General features: G+C 25.3%; 2 protein-coding genes across 8 annotated transcripts in view; both read right to left on the bottom strand.

The window, feature by feature from the left end:
• The window catches only part of LOC114121049 (protein neuralized), a 30097-nt gene extending 23322 nt beyond the window's left edge, over positions 1 to 6775 (bottom strand). Inside the window, exon 1 of the mRNA XM_050202238.1 lies at positions 6310 to 6775. Coding sequence (XP_050058195.1) covers positions 6310 to 6337 — 28 coding nt within the window. The 5' untranslated portion in view covers positions 6338 to 6775. The remainder of the gene's footprint in view (positions 1 to 6309) is intronic.
• A 2265-nt stretch (positions 6776 to 9040) lies between these two features.
• LOC114125986 (2,3-bisphosphoglycerate-dependent phosphoglycerate mutase-like) overlaps positions 9041 to 19096 on the bottom strand; it is a 38198-nt gene continuing 28142 nt past the window's right edge. For all 7 annotated transcript variants that reach the window (XM_027989836.2, XM_050202243.1, XM_027989837.2 and 4 more), the window contains exons 2-5: positions 12023 to 12127; positions 11019 to 11251; positions 9547 to 9817; positions 9041 to 9468 (exon numbers count right to left, since the gene is read on the bottom strand). In XM_027989836.2, the coding sequence (XP_027845637.2) occupies positions 9305 to 9468; positions 9547 to 9817; positions 11019 to 11251; positions 12023 to 12127 (773 nt within the window). In that variant the 3' untranslated portion in view covers positions 9041 to 9304. The remainder of the gene's footprint in view (positions 9469 to 9546; positions 9818 to 11018; positions 11252 to 12022; positions 12128 to 19096) is intronic.

A 19096-nucleotide genomic window follows, 5' to 3' on the forward strand; every position in this document is an offset into this window, starting at 1 on the left:
AATTTAATTCAGTTCTAAGTTCAATTAAATGGTTAAAGTACCTAATTCCATTTTAAGTTAAGATGTTTTATCTAGTAGGCAATGACGGCCTACGTCACTACGGCACTACGTATTTGGGGCCCTGGACAATTTTTTAGGTAGAGGCCTTAATTATTATAGAACTAGATAGAAATTACTCACACTGGATTTTTTTTTTAATATAATCCCTGACTATTTTTTGACATTTCAGATACCAATTACCAGTTAACGTTAATGATATATTTTAATATTCCTATAATTGAGGATTTATTTAGAATTACCTATTTTAAACATAAACAATTTATTAAATATTATTAAAATTAAAACATAATTAGGTATTACAGTTAATATATATTATTTCATTACATTTGTATTGATTTTAACACATATCAGCTTATAAAATGTATGAGTATCCACAAAAAAGTATATATTTCAAAAATAATTAGTGATTGAATACAATTGTTAATAAAATAGTTACCTACACAAAAAATTATTATAAAATTTATGTATAAGTATATCTGTCAATGTTCGCAAATTATATTTAATAAATAACAGGTATTTATGCACCCCCCTAGCGCCATAACTAATAATAGGCAATTACTTTTTGAGTTTTTAACCTACAGGACCTATTAAAAAGAAACTTTTTTTTACACATAATGTTTTAAAAGAAAAGAAATCATAAATCCAGGCAGTATTACTACGTTTTTCTATTTTTAGCCTTTTGGTTAAGTAGAAAAATACGTTGGCTCCGAGGTTGGTCCACAATAATTGTTTCAATATTATATGATAAAATAAAATAAAATATTGATCGTTTATCTACTATATATTATTTATAAACAATAACTCATAAAAGAACTGAACCCACGATATCAATAAATACAAAAAAAAAAATGTCTATGTTCATTATAAAGAATTAGTCTTACTATTTGGGAACTGGCTGTAATAGTGTAATATACAATAGGTACGTACAAATAATAATCGATGGTCGACAGATATGGAATAAATTACAAAAAGCCACTTTAAAATAGTTAGAGCAGATGTACAGCGTGTATACCAGATACATCCAGATGTACACCCACACAATACTGACCACTGGGTGACCAGTACCTGAATTCATTGCGGTAGGGCTTTACTCTAGAGCCTAGGGTAATATTAATACAATTTACAATGGACAACCGTATCTCACCATGGTAAATTTTTCCCACAAAATGTTGCCTTATGGTAAATAAAGTAATGGTCAAAATACATAGTGTTATAAAATGAACATTTGGTTATAGTGTGCAGAGTACTCAGCTTGCTATGCGAAATTACATTCATAATAATCATTACGCCCATTTGACCGTAAAATATTTTGAAACGTTCCAGATTCATAAAAATAGAAACTATATAGAAATAGAAGAATACATTTCATATTAGTATGGACAAGAATGGACTACAAATGATACGTTAATAATAAAAGTATTCATTGGCTCTACCCCACACATCAATTCGCACATTAAAGCGAAAACATACCCCCGTTTATTCATAGATAAACGAAAATTGTACAAATAAAAATTCTAATATTGATAAAAAAAATCGCATCTTATCTATATAGAATAATAACTAATATAATAATATATCAACTATCAAAATATGCACCTACTTCGTAATAAACTGAGTATGTTACTGTGATGGATGTGTTATATTATATTGAATTCAATAATAAATCATTGGATATAAAAATGATGTGAAGACAGTGTAGTCTGTCAGCCTATATTTCTAAAAATATTTTATAATTTATTTATATTATTGTTGGTAATTTATTTTTATTTATAATATGGTGATAGAACTAATTTTTGTCAAAAAAATCGCATTTATTAAATTTTATTATGATAATATTATATCATATTTTATGATATATTATTGTTGTTGAATATAAATCAATACACATTACGAACCGTAGAACTGCGTGAATAAGTTCGTGATATAAAAATCTTGATTGCTTGAAATTAGTAGATATAAATATTTAGAAACCTTCATAGTGTATAGTTATTTCATAAAATAATAATATACGAAATGATAAAATATTTTTAATCATTGCGAAAAAATATCTTTGTAGTTATAATTTATCATAAAATAACTTTTTCGAAAAAAAATGTTTCTTTTGCATAAATTAAGATATAAGGTGATTACTAATAAGGTATCTCATTTTGTCAACATTTTAAATTCAAACGCGTATGATTAATATTGTACTATGTATTTACGATGTTAATTGCTGTAAGAACAATAACCTATGAGGAACTTTGTACCTACTAAATGTTCAAGTTTTTTTACTCGCTAACGAAAATAAAAAATAATCAAATTCGTTCCGTTCAAAATGTTAAAGAAAATTTACAAACTAAATCATATTAATAATTGCTATACTATATTGTTAAATCAATTAAAATCTGAGTAGATAAAATTTATCAATAATTGTTATTTTACTGCAGTTATCTTATTATAAATGGTACCTTTAATACGTAACAATAGTGTATCAACATATTTAAAAGCGATTTGATGTATCATCACCTTTGTAAAAACCAGTACGTTCTATTTTAAATGAAACATTAAAGAGAATGTCAGTGCACTATTTATTTTATCTCTCTCGCCCACGTGGAACATGGAAAATTTCAGTACAACTAACGTTACGTTTTAAAACTTATTATAAAACTCAGAATTAAAAATATAAGATATTCTTAACTTTAAAGAAAATATATAATAATAAGTTTTTAACTACACGCATATGATAAATTTTTGCGATATTTTAGTTTTTATGAAGTATCTTAATTGTAATATTTAAAAAACGCTCATAACTCACTTAAAACTTAAAATGTCATAATAATATGTAATTCAATTTACTTTAATATTAAATTTAACAATACTTAATTGGAATTGCTGAATATACATTTTGGTGTGTTAACTAGTATGTTAGTAAGACTGAGACAACACATACGAATACGATTTCCTCTCAAGAATTATTTCAACAAACTTCAATAGCTTTAGATCATAAGATATTGAGATATTGTCAATATACATTTTATTAATATTAATTAAATACAATTATTTTCGACAAGTAAATAATACCTTGATTACTATGAAAATAATTAGATCTTATTAATTTGTATTGTTTTTTTAATTTTAACTAAAAGTTTCAAAATGTTTAATTCAATAAGGTATTACATACAAAAACTAAGAGTTTATAAAATAAAAGATATTAGTAAATATTTTATAATTTTTTTTATTTTTGTAAGAATCATACATTTATTTCTTAATATCAATCCTAGAAACCACCTGTGAAATATCACATAATTTTTTTAAAGAAAAAATAGTTATATTTTTAAGTACCAGGTTATTATAACGGTTATAGACTAAAATGTATGATACAGTAAAAATTAATGACCTGAATTAAGTAAAAAAAACTGTGTCTGACCACGGATTTAGGGGCACCACCCACGTCCATTGACGATGGACGATCTTTTTAATGCAAAATATAAATTATTAATTTTTTTTTTTATTAAATACAATAGTTTATGATTCACATAAATAAGATTTTATCCATAGTTAAAATCATGTATCTATATAATCTATAGCACCGTTTAATTGAAATTGCTTAGGTACATTAGTAAAACTACAGTATGGAGGGAAGGCTGTGGACAATGAGAATAAAATAGACCACTGTACGTATATTTTTAAAATAAAATAAATTATACGTAATTATTATATTTAATTTTTATCATATTACTATTTTTTCAAATATATTGATAACAAAATATAAAAAGTTTGTACGATAAAATAATTATGAACACAAATTTAATATTTAAAAAGGCTAACAAAATTGTTTACATTCAATGAACACCGTAGCTCATGGTTCCTAATCCGGACTCGAGTAAAATATATCTTTCTTATTTCCAATCAGTAAAACAAATATCTATTTCATTATCTTTTTTTACTTCAAAATAAATGCTAAATGTTAATAATATAACAACAAACGTATTAAGTGAGAACGTACCAATTTAAAATTATAAATATTTTTTTTTATAAATCTACAATGATTTACTTTTGTAAGTTATAACTAAATATTAAATATTCATAATAATAAAACAAAAAAATAACATCAATGTCGAATATGAAAACTAAATATAAGCTAATAATAGTTAAAACATATTATAACATTGTAATATAATGGAAAATGGGTAATGGATAATACACAATCTACAGAACAGTTCATAAATTACATACAACTCTAAGCTTATAGACAGTGTATGATAGATTATATGAACACACAACATTTTACTGTCAGTGATTGCAAACTTTAATTTGTCCGGATACATCCGGTTATACATGTATAATAATATAATTCGGCACTGAACACGTTTTTATCAACATTACATTGCACGTCGTGTAAACTGTAATCAGAGCGTCTCGTTATTTAAATATCTCACAGGCATTAGTTATTTTTTTGGGATGTGTATAAACCATAAATATTACGCTTATTTAATGAATGTTCACAGGCTAATGTAATTATAAAAAAACGTTTTGGGAAAAAACCACGGAGAGGGCGGTGATAAACTCTCCCGGTCAACATTATGGGTCAAAATTGTTCAAAATCCAAAGTTGCAATCAACTAAAAAAACAACTAAAAACAGTCATACAAAAAATCAAAAAAATTATAACTCAAAAAATATTAGATTATAAAGATAAAAAAATAGATACCATAAGTTTTTTTTAAATCTGTGTTCCTATTATCAAAAAAAATTAAATTTAAACATTTTTATTTTATCATACTTATATTTTTTATATTAGATTTATTTTTGGACTTTTATTAAATTAAATAAGTAGGTAGTACTGAAGACTCGGGAGAGTTTACAAGTTTCTGTCAGATAACATAAGAGTAGACCCGAGAAACAAAAAAAAATGTATGTTCAAAATCGTATGATACTGCTAAACAATACATAAAAAAATGGCTTTTCTTTAACTTAGAAAATAAATATTTTTTTTATCCTCTTTATTTTATTGTGACCTATTTGTATTTTGTCTTAATTTTCATGTGAATATTTATCTCAACTCTTTATCTCCAACACAAGCATTGCTTAACGGAGATAGATAAATCGCTAGTATAAAATGTTTAAATATATTGTACACCTCGTATTTTCGATAAAATAAAAAAAAAAAAGAGCCTACTATCGGGAGTTTCCAATCGCCCCGCGCGGAGACAAAAACAAATTCTTAATAAATACCTCACCGAACGGCAGTGGAATCGATCGTTAACACTAATATTACGAAACTCTCACCCTTTCCTATACGAACTTTGAACTCGTGAAATTGATTATGTCCGACAAAAAACACACGAACAAAATTATATTCTCTATATCATACACACATAGTATAATACACACCTATAATGTGAAATAATAATAATAGATCGTAAAAATCATAAAGTAATCATCACGAATGTACGATTAACTAGACTCATATCGATCCACCCATAATGATAATATTGCAGTATTTTGGTCTAACGGACGACTTACGAAAACTCATTTATTTTGTTATTAAACTCGTTATTATTTTTTTTTTTCGTCATTCTCGAGCTCGTGCGTGATTCCATAATTAGAACGCGAAACTCTACGGGAATCGGGGAGGCGGACAGAGAGCGCTCGACACACGCGTACGAAAACGTTTTTTTCGAGTCCACGGCCCCTTAAAAAAAAATACCCCACGTGGTAAAAATCGTTATTATTAATATTTTTCCTAACGTTATGATTTATTTTGCCGTAACAATCGCAATGTTTACGAGAACGTGTACCGCGGCAGCCATCTCGGCAAAGAACTTTAAACCGTGCGGGGGCCCGCCGGTTCCGTCATGGGTTGCTCCTCGCTCGGTTTCGTCGAGACCGCGCGCAACCGTACAGCAATAAAACCGACAACAACGAAAAACAATAATATTACAAGTACGCCCATTAATCATTATAATAACAGTTCGGACACGTAACTTCGTGACGACGGCGGCACACGTAGCTCGTCGAACGTTCGGTAACGACTCTACGTACATAGTTATGCGCAAATGTCACGAGAGAAACGATCACAACACAAACCTCTGTCGGGTGTGATGATAACGATAATAATAATAATAAGGTAATAATTATACATTTCGCGTTTTTGTGCGACCGTCGAAATCGAGAAAAATCGCATCGACCGGGGTCCGGACGACCGAGTAGAAGATGGGTACCCAAGACGAGGTAAAAGTTAGAGGTGAAATATTATTATCGATCTCACCTGATCTGTGACTCTCCGTCTGTCCCATAATACGATGGCGTCTTCGGCGGTGCGTGTCTCCCGGACGACGGCGATATACACATTTATAAGACGAACGCTGTACACCGGCACGAGACTGACTTCTATTTTATTGAGTGTGCACGAGCTAAACCGAGTACGACGACTACCGATTTACGATTACGCGGGCGACGGTAACGACTACGGTGGTATTCGAACGGCGGACGGAAATACCGCCGGCGGATACGGTGGCCACGGAGTCGATCGGACGACAAGACGTGATGGGCACGAGCTGAAAAGTGCAACACTATCGCGGTTGGCCGTATATAGCGATGGTCGTCGACGTCGTTGTTACGATAGAGTTCGGTCGACGAAAACGGTCGAGCCGACAACGGTCGTAATAATAATAGCAATAAATAACATTATTGCGGTCGATTATAATACACATCTCGACAGCACGTCGTCCTATCGTATTACGATAATAATATATTATTATTAATTTTATTATTGTTGCTGATAAGCGAAGCGGCGTCGGTTTGTTTTTTTTTTTCTCTCGTTTTCCGCCGTCCCTGATAACCTCGAACCGAAGAGTTTTAAACCGACAGCGCCATCTCGCGGCCCGGCCCGGCGACCCGACCGACGCCCGTTGTGTTGCCTAGGCGCTTCGACGTCGCGGCGGCCGTAATATCGTTTTTCTTATTTTTTTTTTCCACGTACAATTTACATATTATTAATATTATTAAATCATCGCTTTTCGTCGAACGGCGTACAAACTAATTTATTTTTTCCCCCCCGCAACGCCGTCCGCCCGACTTTTATTTTTAGTCCTCTTCAGTCGTGCGGCCCAATCGTTCGATATCATATTTATTAATATAATAGTCGCACGTATATTATGATGATGTTTTAGCCGAACGTATCGCACTGGCGTTTCATCGCATCGAGACGACTATCGGGTAAAACGTATTATTATCTGAGCGCCAATCATTATTATTTCTATACAGTCATCGATTTCCAATTTAATAATATCACAATCGATGTCCGATTGTACTAAATTAGCAGCGAAGAAAGCACATACATGTGTTGCACCGGTACGTTTAAAATTTTGCGTTTAGGACTTTTTCAAACGATCGAATCGCGTTTTGGCGAATTTCCAATTTTCACAACGCGTTTTGGAAAAATACAATGAACAAAAGCGCATAGCGTGTTCTAAAACAGCTGAGTACGTCTTGAACCAAGATTGTACAGATATTTTTAAACTATACTACTAAAATCCCATATTGTTTTTGTTAAACATTTTTAAAGAAAAAAATTTCTACTGGAAAATATAATATTGTCTATTAACTCTACCCAAATGTAAACGCGATATTTATTAGCTCTTAGAAAATACCGAACAGGTATAATTTTAAAATAATATACATAAAAAATGTATATCAGTTTATTTTTCGGGAAATAATTTAAACTCTTAAATAACATTGTATCAAGTGATAATTAGATAGTAAATGTCTAAAATGTCAAAATAAATAAAATGGTTTATGTGCTGTTTGCTTACCTATTTAATGCTCTATTTGAATTTTAAATGAAATAGTTGTTATGTATTTTTTTTTTTTTTTTGACAGCCTTCAATCAAGTATATTTATTAAGTATGCGAAACGTGAGTGTGACTTGTAATTTAATTTAGTCCATACTGTTCTGATCATTGTACATTTCTAAAACTAGTTTTAAGTTTTAAAACTCTGATTTTATTTAAATGTATTCTGATATTTTACAATTAACAGTTAGTTATTGGTTATAATAATTATTACCAACATCTGTTTAATGTTGCATTTTCTTACTAATATTTTATTAATACTATTAGCATTGGTCGAAATGGATCAAAAGAAGAGGGGGTATGGCACAAATCCAGTTAATTCCTACATTATAAGCACCAGTATAATAGAGTACAGTGATCCCTAATCTAACTCAGAGATTAGTGATAAGTAAATAATCTATACTATTATAATAGATATCAGACAATTGTATTTTAAGCAGCTAAATGACGTTATATAGTTTGTTGGTTTTCAGTTAAAATTTTAGAAAACAAAATCTATTTTATTCAATTTTACATTAAGAGGACGTCATACCCACATGTGTTATCTCTGTCTTACTAACGTACATAATCGTAAATTTGCGTTCAACAGGACACATTTTGTGATGTTAACTTTAACATTAGAGTAATTTACATATCATCAAATTTAAAAATAAGAACATTATCTAGGAAATGTCATATGTTTTTATTATCATTTTAAAGTGAGTTATAGTTATGTAGGTACAATATTACAATTTTAAAATGATAATATCAATAAAAGCATATGACATTTCCTAGATAATATTCTTATTTTTAAATTTAATAATATGTAAATTAGGTACTCTAATATTAAAACTAACATCACAGATGTGTTCTACTAAACTCAAATTTGCTATAGTGTACGCTATTAAGACGGAGATAACAACATGCGAGTAAAACATCCTCTCAAGTTATTTTTCTAAAAAAATTTAGTCAATCTGTATAAGAGACAAAAGTTATGAGAATAATTTAATAAATAATATTTCAAAATTTAAAAGAGATGATGAATAATTTTAAACAAAATAAGTGGGGGTTAGAAAATTCTACTAAAAAAAAAGTGACTGGGTGATATCCCCCACATTGTTCACTGACTATAATGTAATTATTATTAAGCCACATTAATATACAACATTTATTTTATAATTTATAGAAAAATATATTTTGATTTTCGCTCATGCGTTTTACTTATCTCCAATACATTTAACTCACAAATAAATATTTTTCATTAAATTATTAATACTATATTTTATTATAAAAAGAATATTTTATCAATAATTATATATTTAAAAATTAACTTATAAAATTAAATAAAACATAATAATTAATTAGCAAATATCTGACAAAATTCCAAATTAAAAATAGTCATTTGCTGAAGTCGATTTCATAATTGGCAGTTTAATGAGAACCGATTGACGCAGCTCTTGCAATTCCTTCTTCGATTCGTTTTTTATCGCCCAAAAACTTTTTTGAAGATAAAACTTTCATATCATCATCAAATTCGTAAACGAATGGAATACCCGAAGGGATGTTTATTGAGCAAATATCATTATCTGATACCCCTAATTTAAAAAAAAAAAGTTAAATTGCAATGATTATTGTATATTTTATCATATTATGAAAACAAAAACAAAACTTACCATCTAAGTACTTGATAAGACTTCGCAAAACCGTACCATGGGCAACGATTAAAATTCGTTGTCCTCGTTTAATATTAGGCACAATATAATCATCCCAATAAGGTATAACCCTCTCCATAGTCTCTTTAAGCGATTCGGTAGAAGGGAATTTTTCACTTGTGGTGTATGAGTGAGCAACGATTTTTGGATGGCACCAAATGGACATATAATATGCATGTGACTTGTCCATCTCTGGTGGAAGAACGTCAAAACTTCGTCTCCAAATTTGTACCTGAAAATAACAATAATGTGATCATTACTCAAATGTATATATTACAATTATACAGGTGTAAATTTATTGAACACAACATTTACAATAGAAGTTTTTTTTATCATATTTTAAATTGAATAAAAAATTGTTGGTTGTACAAAAACAAATAATTTAAGTTAATTATCTCTGAAAATCTTTTCACAATGTATGTTTTATAAGTCTAACATTGTAATTACTCACAGTGTAATTCCGTGTAAAGGTAATTATTAAAAATAATATATTTTCAAATGATTTTTAATTAACACATACAGTTCATAAGTACCTAATTAATGTATTTACTGAAGCCTTTTGAATTTTCGACATTTTTAAAAATCTACCTAACTGATGTTAATAAAAAACTATAGCTACACACTATTATGTTATTATTTAAAACTATAATTAAATTAAAATTAATTATAATATTAGAATAATTTAGATAATAGTAGAATTATTTATATTTATGAACATCAATAGTATCACAACATATAATATAACAAAATATATTATAAATAGTATAATATATTATATTATTTAATTATACACATAAAATATTAAGATAAAATCTATATTATAAGATATTTCTTATAACGATTTTAGTTTTTTTATTTTTGTTATTCGAAAAATATTAATTACATGGACTTACATTTTTATTTTCTAACACGATACAATTTTAAGATATTTTTTACCAAAATTCTAATAACACCATTCTATAAACATCAGTATTGACTTAAAACCTATAGTAAATAACCAAAAATATATATTTTAATATTATAATTATTATTTTAACTAAAAATAAAGTACTAATAAGCCTAGGAATTTAAATAAATTAAAAAATATTTTCATAAATAAAGACATCTGACAGTTTATTTTTTTTTTACGATGATAAAGCATTGAATTCAAGTTTCACACATCTATTATAACAGTAGCCTTTTAAATGATGATATACAATCAAATAACTATATTTACTATATAACAGATTAATTTTTCCAGTTTATACATATATATATTTAAAACTCAAAAGAAATAAACGATCCCATTAAATGTACTGCTATCTTATAAATTATAATGAACTTTTAAAGTATCGGAAATAAAATTCAAACATATCAAGATTTTAGTCCAATTTTATGATAATTACTTACCATAAATTTGCCATAATATGTTCTTTAATATAATAATATATTACCTGATTTTCACCATATTGTTCAGCTAATTCAGCTTTATTAAATCCGGTCAAAGCTCCGTAATGTCTTTCATTTAGTCTCCATGACTCTTCTACTGGTAGATTTGGCTGATCGATGTGTTCAGTAATTATCTTCAAAGTTTGATGAGCTCTAGTCAACAAAGATGTATAAGCTTTGTCGAATTTATAATTTGATTGTTTCAACAATTGTGCACATTCGAGTGCTTCGTTCGTACCTGATACGAGTAGAAAATAATGTATTATGAGTTTCACATTACATAAATTAATTCAATTAAATATTAATGCAATTAAGAAGTTAAAGAAGTAAGTAATATATGATATAATGTAAGAAAAATCAATATATATTACACAGTATAAATACTGTAAAAGTAGACACAGACTCTATACCTATTCAAAAGAGAAATTAATATTTATGTCTGTGTGTAACATAAAATACATATCAGATAAATATGATTCAACTATAGTTGAATCGATGATTGCAGAAACGTCACGAGTCAATTTTTTTATGAAATTTAGATATTGGTAAAAACGTATACCTAATAATAGTCATGTATTTATATGCGTTTAGTTTAAAAACGTCTTTAGTTGTATAATTAGTATATGCTATATTTTAATAAATATTTATTTTTAAATTAATTTTTTTTCAAAATTATTTAAATTATACAGTTTTTATCAATCGTCCAAAAATTTTAAATAATTGACTCATGACGTTTTTACAATCATCCATGCAGTTAAAAAAATATATGTGTATCATATTCGAGTTCTATCAATAATTGAAATTAAATTAATATTTTATGTGTTTATAAAATATATTGGTAAACGGTAATATTTATCATATGTTATAATTTATTAATTTATAATTATTGATACGATAAAATTATTTTTAATGTTAATATGTTACAACTATCTTAAAGTTACTATCATCAATATTATAATATTAAATTCGTAACTTGTAGTTATATGAGATGGTATATTATTTTAATTACCTCGATCAGACAAATGTGAATCGTACCATCCACAAAACACGTTGTTTTTAGACCATTCACTTTCGCCATGTCTGGCCATTACCACAATTCGTTTTCCTGTCATTTCTGAAATATTACAAAAATAATATTAAATGTTGTTAAATTTATAATTAAATTAGTTGAAAAATAGTTTGATTATATACAACGATATATTTCGATATTTAGCTTATGGTATAATAAGACAAATTAATTAGTGTACGGCAAGGGAATGACTCAAGACTTTAACACAGCTTTTATTTAATTCAAGTGACCTTCTTATAGGAGATAATGATAATGTTTATTATGTGGCACCGTGAATATAGGTACGTACCTACATTAGTACATTTTTTATTTTTAAAAACAACTACTTTATTACACTTAAATAAATAACTAACAAGAGATTAAACTTTTAAATTTCATACATGTAAAATCATCATTATATCAGTACTATTATTATTATACAAAATTATGCTTAAAACTATAATAAATGTACCTATTATATTCAACTATTATTATTATTATTATTATAGATTATTAAATAGTTATATTAAAATACTATAAAAAATAAAATGTATTACTTTTATACTGAAGTAAAAACAAAAAACCAAATTATATTATTTATAATTTTCAAAGTTACTTGATTTTTAATCATAATTTCAAGTTCAAGCCGAAAAATTTTTTTTTTTATTTAACGATTTTCGTTGTCTACTTTTTTTGTGTAAAAACCAGTTAATTTTGTTATTTATTTAGTCACATTTTCTAGTTAATTAAAACTGATTTTTTTAAATTTTAAAATCGGTACATTTCAGTTTTAAATTTGTTTATTTTTAGTTATAATAATATAGTCACATACTTTTATCTATTTTTTTCTTTTAATTAAGAATCAAAATCAATAAAATTAATTGAAATTTGAATTAATAATAATATAAGTATATATGTAATAAATATCAACCTATCTCAAAAATAAATTAGACACAAAATATACATAGTATTTTTGATTCATATCTTTAAGATTTTGAAACAAATAAAAAACAAATTAGGAACTAAAACGTAAACGGTAAAACATGATTAATAAATAAATTTTAATCTAGAAATTTTAATTACCAACTCAGTTTAAAGTTTTTAACACTTTATTGAGAAATAAGTAAAAATAAATAACTAAACAAAATTATCTCTGTTAATCATTATTTAATAGAATAAAAATATAAAATACCTATATTATAAAGATCTAAAAATTCTTAAACTTGGTTTATCAAAAAACAATATAAATTAAATATTACAAAAAAGGAAATAATTTTTTTTACATATTTTGCTCCTCTATTCATTCGAAATATTCAATAAACATAATGTTAAATATTATTATTATCAATTTTTACTACATCTATATTACATCGGTTAAGTATTTCGATAAAGATCAGCTTCAAATCTATTTTTAAGATTTACTAACTAATAAAAAATATAAAAACATAATATTGTATGATAATAATACATTTAAAAGAAGCCATTAATAAAATTCTTTTCAGTGCAAAATCAGCATTTTCTAATACAAAATTGTATAATTTTATGGTTGTTGAGCATAATATAATAAATACTATTGATTACTATCATTATTAATTTATGCCTAAATATATGCCTAAATATAATACAAATTGATAGCGTGTTTACAATAATTAAATTCCAAAAATGTAGTCGATTTATAGAAATAAGCAAAACTATAACTAAATATTGCGATTATTACATTTTTTCAAACCAATTTAACTACACACGTTTATATTTTCACAATAGTGAAGATATTGTATAAAATAATAACATTCTTCAATCACAAAATTAATATCCTCTGTATACAGTATAACATAAACATAAGTTATAAGCGATTATATCATGTAGGAATTTGCAAAACTGCAGTAATTATAGCTTTCTTATAATCTTATATCTCAATTATTATAATTTTATCAAAAAATTTAGAGGTTTTCAATTCATTAAGCATTTAAGCAATGTATAATTTACTACCTACATTATTTAGTAAGACGATCACGCCAAAGTAGAACACAGTTTAGTTTGAAGAATAAAAATTATCGTTACGAACAAATTCTTGAAATGCTTAATATAAAATTAATAACAAGTAGGTTAACTAGATAATCGAACACAATATTTAATAATAATTAAAAAAAATAATAATAATTTATATCATAAAGAAACAGAAACAACAAAAATAGCATAATTAGTGACCAAAAATAATATATTTTAAATATAAAATATAATGAACCTGTTTTATTTATAATTGCTGAAATATAAAAATTAATTAAAGTACTGAAAAATATAAGTACCTATATGATAACAAACTATACTAAACAAAACTAATTAAAGTATTAATCAATTTCTTCGTTGTAAATATCAAATGATAAATTTTTTATCATTTTAATACTAACATCATCAATTTTCTTAAATTATATTTATACCTCTCTACCTATTTAATTTTGCATAAACTTAACAAGTATTTTGCAATAAGTATACAAGAATTATTTAATAATCTGACACATCAATTAAAATTATAAATTGATGTCTTTTAACATGATGCGTATAAATATAAAATTAATTAAATCATGAATTAATTTATTAATTCTTATTAATAAATTTTCCTGACATGTTATATTATGAATAACTAATGTATAAATATATCAATAAAACAATCTTCTGAATTTATAACTTTAAAACAGAAGATAACAATTTTTTTTAAATAAAAGTAAATAAAATAGTATCCAAAACAATTAGTTATTAAGTTATAACTTAGAATCTGTAAATATATTTTACTTGTTGATTGCAAACAAATAGTTTAAAATTGTACTAAAATATGAAAACATTTATAATATATAATTAAAAATAAAATATTTTTAAAATCAATACATTCAACTTGTTGAAAATAGCTTTTATTTTACAATAATGTTGAAATATTTTAGCAAATTTAATTAATTGTTGTACAGTAAGAATATGTTTTTTTTAGTCTTTTTGGGTAATATCAATAACAAAAACGTTTATATTATACTTATAGTTGTATACCTACTCTCACGTAATAGGGTCATATAGTTAAGTATTACTATTATTACACCTAACTATTCAATAATTGTGGTAACGGTTTATTGTGTAAATATTGACAGAAAATAAGCTTTCACAAATCCTACCTACCTACATATTATGTATATTAATTATCAAAATATGTTTTGATATTTTTGTTTTTAAGAAAATCTTATGTAGGTATATAACTTCATTAACAGTTCAAATTGCAGACCTTAATTACTTTACAAATTAGTAATAGGTATAATTTCAAATGCCCAACAGCCAAGTGTTACGTAATTCTAAAATTATAATTATAGATAGGTATAAAATTAAAAAATCTATATTAAAAAGATATTAATATATTAGAAGGTTTCTTTATACCAACGAATGCAATAAGTAAATACAAACTATATTATCTGTATATACTATGTAGTAGTCATATAACTATTTGTAAGTATGAATATTTAGGATATAATTATTATATTATCCACCATTATGATAGTTTAATTATATTTTAATCTATTCTAATCTAATAATTTAATACATATTACAATAAATAATTAAATCGAATAGAAACTAATAAAATTTTTTTAAACTAAATATCGATTTTTAAAACAACTTTAGTTCAAAATTTAGACATTTATTACCAAAAAACTTTTAGAGTACTTATACAAATTAAAAACACTATACTTTACGGCTTTTATATAGATAAATATAAAAATTATTATGCCTATTAAACCATACTATAGCATCTATTATCAAGTGACAAGTACCTGTAGGCTATAATATTTGTTTTGCTCATAATATTTTCTGTTTTGCAAATTTTAAATTTTCTTGGAATGAAAATTTCTGATAATTTCTGACACGAATACAATATATACATAGGTATTATGTCATTGTTATTATATTAGAGACGCATTAATTATTGTAACAGTTAAACACTTTAGAAAATATGTTGATCACTGGTTATTGTTAAATTGAAAAATGTCTGAATTTATCCAGAGTCTAGTCACACAAAATTACAGAAACAATAGACGAAGATACGTAGATGAATATATTTATACCAATACCTATATAAGTAGTACTTATTGTGATTCCATATTTATAAATATAAAAACGAAGGTCATTATTGTGATCACCTATAAATTCAAATAAAGATAAAAAGACGTATTAAATGTTTGCATTACACATTTGTAATATAGCTATGGTGACCAGATATAAAAATTTAAAAAAAAGTACATTTTATAACTTAGCTCCTCCTCTGTCATAATTACCCAATGAGTAAACTATTTTACCCATGTTACTCATGTCATTTCCAATAGTAATCTTCTATAAAAATTGTTTTTTTCATCTGATTACTCTGTTTTTATTATTATTATCAATTATAAAAACTAATTATTTGAAACTGTATCTAATGTCAACTCATGTCAACTCATGAGTTAACATTAGATGACACCATAGTGTGTAGCTTTATGATGAAAATACTTTGAAATTTAACTCATTTAAGTGATTTAAAGTCTACTTAGGCTAAAGTATAGACATTCAAATTATTTTAACAAGCTACCAACCAATCAATCAGAATACATTAGGTTGAATCATATAATATAAATTAATAACCAAATTATAAAAAATCATAATATTAAAAAAATAAAAAAATAAAAAAATAAAAAAAAATAGTGTATAATTTCATGTACTTAACACTATAGTTAAGGAAACTAGGACATGCATCAAAAAAGAGTACGTCTGGTCGCCATGAATTATACACCTATATAAATTCATCAATATTTTTAATTATTATTTTTTTTTAATATGAATATATAGTTCTAAATTTATTTATATATTTAATCAAAATTGTTTTCTTTCAAATAACAATTTTGAATGCCTTTTTTAATGTAATTTCTAGATGTTATTGTTATTTCCGATGTTATATTATATACCTACAAACGATTGAATTGTTGTCAGTTGGAATGCTTTAAATGTAAAGGATACCACGACTGATTGTATGGGAACGAAAGCCGGTCTTGAAGTACGGAGTTAACTACAGTAATCAAGAGATGAGATAAATTAGCTGGCGTATTATTATAAGAGGAGTTCGAGGACGTTTGGAATTCCTCAGACTCGGGTTGAATGAATTACTGCAGTGATTTACAAAAATTATAATAACAATAATAATAATAAATCTACATAATATCGCATTGTAACTTGACTCAATCATTTGCATAGTTTTAAAATAATTCATTAAACTGTAAAATAAAGTAATTACTACCTAAATTATAATTAATAACTACATTCATACACCGTTTCAGTATAATTTATTATGTAGGTAATATGATAGGAAAATAAAAATGTGTTAACGTATTTATCAATAGTTACTTACATAAATGTACACATTTACCTATGTAAATTTAATCACACGTATGATAAATTATTCAAAATGTCAAAATAATAATATTATTTACATAAAAAATTATGTTGGTAAGATACAAAGTTTATCTAACCATAAATCATTTTTGTTTCTAAATATACTAAATAGTAAACAGGAAATTGATGCACATTTTAAGCTACTAACGGCGCTTATGCAAAAATAATCATTTAACTACGTAATTCTTCGTATCTTTTTTTAAATGACTAAAACATATTATATGACGTGTTCTAATAATTTAAGTTATAATTTGTAAATATAATCCACCATATAAGAACTTATGAAATGCATAATTAATACTTTCTATCCAAACCATTTTAATAATACATTATCACATTAGACTAAAAATATAATTAATCGATACATTATGTAAATACCAAATGTGTATACTATAAACTATCATTCTGTATTTATATAGAATGTGCAATAAACCGCGTCTCCAATCATAATGGTCTATGGCTTAAAGTTTGTCACACTTGGGCCGCATTATTAGAACAGTGACTTAATATATATTATGTAGTTCTGTATTTCTGTGTTTCTATTTACATTTAACAACAATTAAACAATTAAAAAATAAAAATAAGAAAAAAATGTGTCTACTATGCTAACTGTAATTAAAAGCTAAAGTTAAATGTCTTTAACTTCAAAAATACATATTACTATAATATGTATAATAAAGTTAAGAAAACAATTTTGTAATTATCTAATAAATGGTCAATAGCAACCCTAAAAGTGTCTTCCATAAATATTTGAGAAATAAGCGAACTATAGTTAAAACGTTATACGTGTACTATTTTGTAATACATTATACAGGTAGGTATATGTACATGAAAATTTGACATAATAATGATCATATTACTAATACTTGAACATCGAGTATACGGTTTCCAAAATAACTATATATATTTTTATATAAATTACATATTATTATTAGTCCTAATGCATGACGTGTGAACATAAGATTTCTTCTAATAACTATTTAATAAATTATACGATTTTTCTCAATTAATTTATAATTTAAAATATACAATAAGTACACAAAATTTAGTTTAACTTTTTATCACTTTAATTTGTAAACTAGATATTAAGATATAATATATTTAAATTTGTTAAGAAATACTGCAGGAATTTATGCTATATGCTTTTTAAATTCTTCCAATAAACTATCATAAAAGAATAATCCTCACGATTAAAATATTGATACATTAAATAACTTTTCAATCATTTTATAGAAAAATATTTTTTTAATAGTGTTTTAAATACGATATCCTTATAATAAATAATTTATCGATGGATATAATAGTAGATAAATGTACATAAACACATAGTTATATTATTATGTCTAATGTAACTGAATATAAGTATAATAATCAAATAGCAAACAATTTTAAGATTTAGGTATACATTTTTAATACTTAACTGGCAGCATGAACTTATAAAATGTAATAGATATATTGGTAGATTTTATTATTAAATTATTAAAATATTCTATAATGATAAAATTCTGAAAGACATCAATCTACTCAATATATGAATTTTTTTAAATATATTTATGTACAAACAAAAACATAATTGTTTAC

The sequence above is a fragment of the Aphis gossypii genome, chromosome 2 (assembly GCF_020184175.1).
Source record: "Aphis gossypii isolate Hap1 chromosome 2, ASM2018417v2, whole genome shotgun sequence".
Lineage (NCBI taxonomy): Eukaryota > Metazoa > Arthropoda > Insecta > Hemiptera > Aphididae > Aphis > Aphis gossypii.